Consider the following 6,000-nt stretch of genomic DNA (forward strand, 5'->3'; position numbering starts at 1 on the left):
TCCCCATGGAAAGGGTGGTGAGGCCTTGGCAGGGGCTGCCCAGGGAGGTTTGGAGAGCCCACCCCTTGGAGGTGCCCGAGGAAGGACTGGAAGTGGCACTGAGTGACAAGGTGGGGACGGGACACAGGGTGGGCTGGATGACCTTGGAGGTCTTTTCCAACCTCGGGCACTGCTGTAAAACACTGAGCAGAGCAGTAAAGCCAGAAATGTGATTTTTTTTTTTTTTTTTTAAGCTCAAAAATAGCTGCTCTTCTTACATAACGTTTGGCTGCAGATTCTTTTTAGTAACGCCAACCCTTGCACATCCATCTGCTCTGCCGTGTCACCGCCTGGCCGGGGAGGCTGAGCCTGAGGACACCAAAGGACAGGTGCCAGAAGAGCCAAGGCTGAGCAAAAAGCTCCTCAGAGCCTGAGCAGGACCAGAACTGGGGGAAGGGAAGGGAAGGGAAGGGACACCCACAGCCCCAGAGCCGAGGTGCACAAGACAACCCCGTTGCCAAATCCCTCAGGAATATCATTATCCTGATAGGATCAGGCTGGTGCAGCAGGACCTGGACGAGGTGGGAGGAGAGAACACACACAGAGGCCAACAACATGTTGCAATGTCATGTTTAATGAGGGAGAAGCAGCTGATATACCAGAGGCAGGATGACAAAGCACGGGTTACAAATTGCCCACGGCCTGTGGTTTGGGTGCAGGATGACTCGTGGAAGGGCTGATGATGTTGCTTTCCCCTGTGGGGACACTCAGCCCTGGCACATTGCACGGGGCTGGTTGACACCACAACCCTTTTTTTTTATCCATCAGGAGCCACAGAAAGAGCCTACAGAGGGATCTAAAGGGGATCTTGTGCTGGATCCATTTAGGTTGTCACAATCATAGAAGTACAGAGTGGTTTGGGTTAAAGACCATCTCAGTTGGGGTTAAAAGGGACCTTAAAGCTCATCCCATTCCACCCCAGTGCCAAGGGCAGGGACACCTTCCACTAGACCAGGCTGAGCTCCATCCAACCTGCCCTTGAACACACACACAGGGATGGGGAATCCATGGAATAACCTGTGCCAGGGTCTCACCACCCACCCAGGGAAGAATTTTTTTCACTACATCTAAGCTAAACCTGTTCTCTGTCGGTTGAAAGCCAGAAAGATCCCCAAGGAATCAGCACCACAGAAGAACAGAGCACCCAGAAAGACAGGAAGGCTCAGGAAAAAAAGAAAATCAGGCAGGGCAATCTGAGAGGGCTGTAAATGGATTTACATCAACAGATGCTTTTCGTGCACCCTCCCCAAACACTCAACTCTTCCACTCAAAACGCCGTGCCCCGGAGCTCAGAGCCACGTCCCTGCACCCTGCTGGTCCTCTCCTCTCAGCAGAGAGACCCTCTGGTGGCTTTAGCAGGGCCTGCAGGTCCCCACGGGGTACCCCCGACCCCACCGGGCGCCGCCGTAGACGTGGGAAGCTCCGGGGGTGCGGGCGGCCCCAAAACCGGCGCCGACCTCGGGGGCTCCCGCAGAGCCCACCACGCTCTGCTGGGGGAAGGTGCTGAGGATGGGCCCAGGGAAGGTGACGACCACGGGCGGGGGGTAGATGACCACGGTGGAGTCGGGGCACTGGCGCACGCAGGGCTCGTTGCAGCTGTCGGCGACGGGTTGGGGCGCGGCCACCCCGCAGGGCGAGGCGGAGCCGTCGGTGCAGGGGCTCTGGGTGTGCATCGTGGCTGGGGGGAGGGTGGATCTGAGGGGGGAAAGGAGAGAGCAGGGAGATGGGAACATCAGTTCTGGCGGGCCGAAGGAACCGCAGAGAGGCTCGAGGGAAAAGGGCAAGAGCGCTCGGAACTCGGCGCCCCGGGAAAAACGCTGTGAATGTTGTGTTGAACCCCCCCAAAAAAACCCCCATAAATCTCGTGTTGAACCCAAAAAAACCCACAAATCTTGAGCTGAACCACCAAAAAATTATAAATCTCTTGTTGAACCCAAAAAAAACTACAAATCTCATGTTGAATCTCAAAAACTCTACGAATCTTGTGTTGAACCCAAAAAAACTGTAAATCTCATATCGAACCCAAAAAACTGTTGGCTTGTGTTGAACCACAAAAAACTATAAATCTTGGGTTGGACCCAAAAGAAGTCTATAAATCTTGTGTTGAACCCAAAAAAAAAAAAAAACTATAAATCTCGTGTTGAACCCAAAAAAACCCTACAAATCTTGAGTTGAACCCCAAAAAATTATGAATGTTGTGTTGAACCCCAAAAAACCTATAAATCTTATGATGAACCCCCACAAAATATAAATCTCATGTTGAACCCAAAAAAAGTATAAATCTTGAGTTGAACCCCCCAAAAATTATAAATCTTTTGTTGAACCCCAAAAAACCTATAAATCTTGTGTTAAACCCAAAAAAACCTATAAATCTCATGTTGAACCCCAAAAAAACTGTAAATCTTGTGTTGAACCCAAAAACCCCTCCAAATCTCGTGTTGAACCCACCTGGAAAGAGCCTCCATGAAATGCTGGCGACAGAATCACGGAATAATACGAGCTGGAAGGGCCCCACAAGAACCACCCAGTCCAGCCCTTGGATCTCACCCAGCTTTGCATTTACCAAAGCCAGCAGCTGAACACCGATCAATCCATTTATAGGACCATTAAGGTTGGAAAAGACCTCTATGACCCTCAAGTCAAACCTCTGACCCGCCACCACCACCTTCTCAACTCCACCAGAGCACTGAGCACTAAGGAACCTTCAGGCTGATCCCAGGAACATTCTGACTTAAAACTCCGCTCAGGCTTTGTTAGGAGAGGAGCTGAGGGGGGTCACTTACCCACAAGCACGGGAGAGGAGCAAGAGGAATGACGATGTCCCGAGGTCTGATGTGGGAGTACTTTTATACTCGCCCTGGTGTGAATCACCCACGTGCAGAAAGGTCCTGATCAATCCCCTGGCACGTTTCTTCGGAGATCCAGCTCCGGGTAATGGGTGTCAGTTGGTTTAAATAAATCACCCTCTGTAATTATTAGATTGTCCCCTCGTGTGACCTCGTGTGACCTCGTGCTTTGCCGCCTTCCTGATCCTGCAATTCCGAAGCTTCATGTGGAGGGGGGGGGGACACTCTGCACCTCCTTCATCCTTGATGTCCTCCCTGGGGGTGGCTGGGCAGGTGATAACGAGCCATTTTCCTGGGTGAAAACGTACTCAGCTCAGCCCAGGAAGAGCTGATGAAGGGAAGGATAAACCGTGTTCTGGGTTATCTGTGTGGAATTAGATTAATCCAAAGCCTGGCACGGTGCAGAAATCCTGGATTTACAGAGCTGTAGCCCCCCCCCAAAAGAAGGCAGGGCAGGTCTTGTAGTAGCACACGTTTCTTTACCACGTTTTACCAATTAAAGAAAAAAAAAGGAAGAAGGGCAAGACAACATTTTTTATGGAATTAAATGCCCCGTCCTCGTGAAGCTGCAAATCATGACCTGGGTTAGGGGGATGACAAAAAAAGGCCATAAAAAGGGTGTGGCTGAGGCAAGGCCTCGCCAGGCATTTTTCCCTGCGAGTCGCTTCTCCAATAAAAGGGCACCAAAAGCCACTGGAACAGCAACTCTGCGGAACAACAAGCGGAAGATGCCTTTTTGGGAGGCCCAACTGCTGACGAAAGTGGAGTGGGGTTATCATCCTGTTAAGCATCAGCACGTGGAGGAGCCTTCTCTGACACCCAACTGAGTCAGCAAGGATGGCAAGGGTGATCTCCAGAGGTCCCTTCCCGGTTCCTCTGGGATTTTTGGGATTTATCATCGCGCTGGCAGCAGAGGGCAGGCCTTGGAGCCCGTGGCATTGTCAGGCAGGGCTTCCACAGCGGTGGGAAACACATGGGGCGTGTTTCCCCCTCCAATTGCACGCTGAGGTTTGTCTTCAGCCATGTCACAACGGCCGGGGATGACAGAAGAGATCTGCAACTCCTCGGGAAAACTGGCTCTGCATTTTCCTACCTTGGAATCCTGGGATGGGTTGGGTGGGGAAGGGGACTTTCAAGACCATCCAGTTCCAGCTCCCTTCCACGCCTTCCACTAGCCCAGGTTGCTCCAAGCCCTGTCCAGCCCGGCCTTGGACACTTCCAGCCACAACTAATAATTGAAGGGAATTTCAACACGTGCTTGGATCGAGCTTAGATTGGGCAGCGATTTATCCCCCGAAGTAACTCCCCGAATTAAATGCCTCATTTACCAGTTTTAACCAGCTGAAGATAAACCCAAATGTTAAATCCCACATTAGAGATTTATCAATAATTCAAAGCCAAGGCCTTTGCTCCGAAGTGAGAGGAATCCACACAGCTGGGGGTTTGTTTCCTGCTGGCAAAGCTGCTCGGGGTTCACGTCACCGCAGGGTGGATTTATCTGAACGTGGAGATGCCAAGCCACGCCAAGGCTTTCTGAAAGCGTTTCCAGAGCACGTCACAACAGCTCATTAGTTGCTCCCCACAACTGGCTGTCGTCACGTGGATGGTTTTTTTAACGAGGGCGAGGAAATAAAAGTGATGAGCCAGGTGGGGAACTGGAGCCAGGACTCAGCAGCTCAAGGGAGGAAGACAAACAGCAGAGCTGGGCCTGTGTCAGCTCCACCTACCAGGGTAGCCGAAGAATCAAAGCCCAGCAGCCTGAAAAAACTAACCATGCAAGGCACAAAAATCATCCACGGAGATGAAACCTCAAAAGGACCGAGCGAGAGCTCAGCACAGGAGGAGGGAGATCTCTGATGACATTCATTTGGGTGAACTGTTCCACGAAACAGGCAGGTAGCCACGATCCAATGCATCCCTGAGACCACCCAAAGTAGCATCACCAATTATTTGGATTGGAAAAGACCTCCAGGATCGTCCAGTCCAACCTTTGCCCCGTGGCAGGAGTGGGGGGTTGGAATGAGATGATCTTCAGTGTCCCTCCCAAGCCAAACCATTCCAGGAGAACTCCATTCCCCCCTTAGAACCTCTAGTATATTTACCAGGGAGGCAAAATCAGGGAGGTAAAGCACTACCTTAGAAGAGAATAAACACGTTGGCATGACCTGTATCAGGGCCTGTTGTCACCTCACACCTCAGCTTTGTTCTGCTGCTAAATGGAGACACCTCATCTTTGATAAATGAAGACACTCCTGTGATTGCAGGGACAGGTGTTTACACCCCTCCATAAAACAAGAGTGGCACTGACAGCTTATTAAACAGCACAACAGGACCTCTTAAAACTCCTCACAAATGCTCATTAATGTTTTACATGAGCCAAGGTGTCCCAGCTCAGCGATGAGCAACGCCAGCCAATTTAAGAGGCTGCGTCTGGAGACATCAAAGGCTCTTAATTACATCACAGTTTCTCCTCTGACGGACAAGGACGAGGCACAGCGGGGACAGGGAGCAGCAGCACAGGCCCAGCTGAGCTCTGGGAGCCAGGCAGGAGCTCTTGGGATGATGGTGGGGTGAGATAATGGGAGCACCCGAAAGCTCTCCCTGCTTCAGGGTGACTGGGCTGGAACATTTTTGCAAGGGCAGGTGGTGGCAGGACAAGGAGTGGCTTCAGAACTGACAGAGAGGAGGTTTAGGTTGGATTTTAGGAGGGAATCCTTCCCTTGGCACAGGTTGCCCAGAGAAGCTGTGGCTGCCCCATCCCTGGAAGCGCCCAAGGCCAGACTGAATTGGGCTTGGAGCAACCTGGTCTAGTGGAAGTTGTCCCTGCCCGTGGCAGTGGAACAAAAATGATCTTTGAGGTCCCTTCCCACCCAAAATCATTCCATGATAATCCAGTCCAAGCTGGTGACAACTTTTGCCTACCCAACCAGATGTCACCAACACAGCTTTACCCAAACCAGGGTCCCTGTAGGACCACAGCACCCCAGACAAAGCTCTAAATCCTTGGGAAAGCCACAATTCCTTACAAAGTCAGCTCTGCCACCTTCCCAGCAGATCTCCATCTGGCACAGGCTGAGCCCTGGACACGGCCCTGAGTGGTTTTTAAGCCCCACCA

General features: G+C 51.6%; 1 protein-coding gene across 1 annotated transcript; it reads right to left on the reverse strand.

Annotated features, from left to right (window-relative positions):
- Positions 1 to 1,391: 1,391 nt before the first annotated feature.
- On the reverse strand, positions 1,392 to 1,712 carry LOC114070380 (claw keratin-like). The gene has a single exon (XM_027907739.1). It carries the CDS (start codon positions 1,710 to 1,712, stop codon positions 1,392 to 1,394), a length of 321 nt encoding a protein of 106 aa, XP_027763540.1.
- Positions 1,713 to 6,000: the final 4,288 nt, after the last annotated feature.

The sequence above is a fragment of the Empidonax traillii genome, unplaced genomic scaffold (assembly GCF_003031625.1).
Source record: "Empidonax traillii isolate 1590-97213 ecotype Southwest subspecies unplaced genomic scaffold, ASM303162v1 scaffold1534:size101994, whole genome shotgun sequence".
NCBI lineage: Eukaryota > Metazoa > Chordata > Aves > Passeriformes > Tyrannidae > Empidonax > Empidonax traillii.

What these genes read in the sequence shown, in the direction of transcription:
- LOC114070380 (XM_027907739.1), bottom strand. Translation starts at nt 1,712, where the DNA reads ATGCACACCCAGAGCCCCTGCACCGACGGCTCCGCCTCGCCCTGCGGG.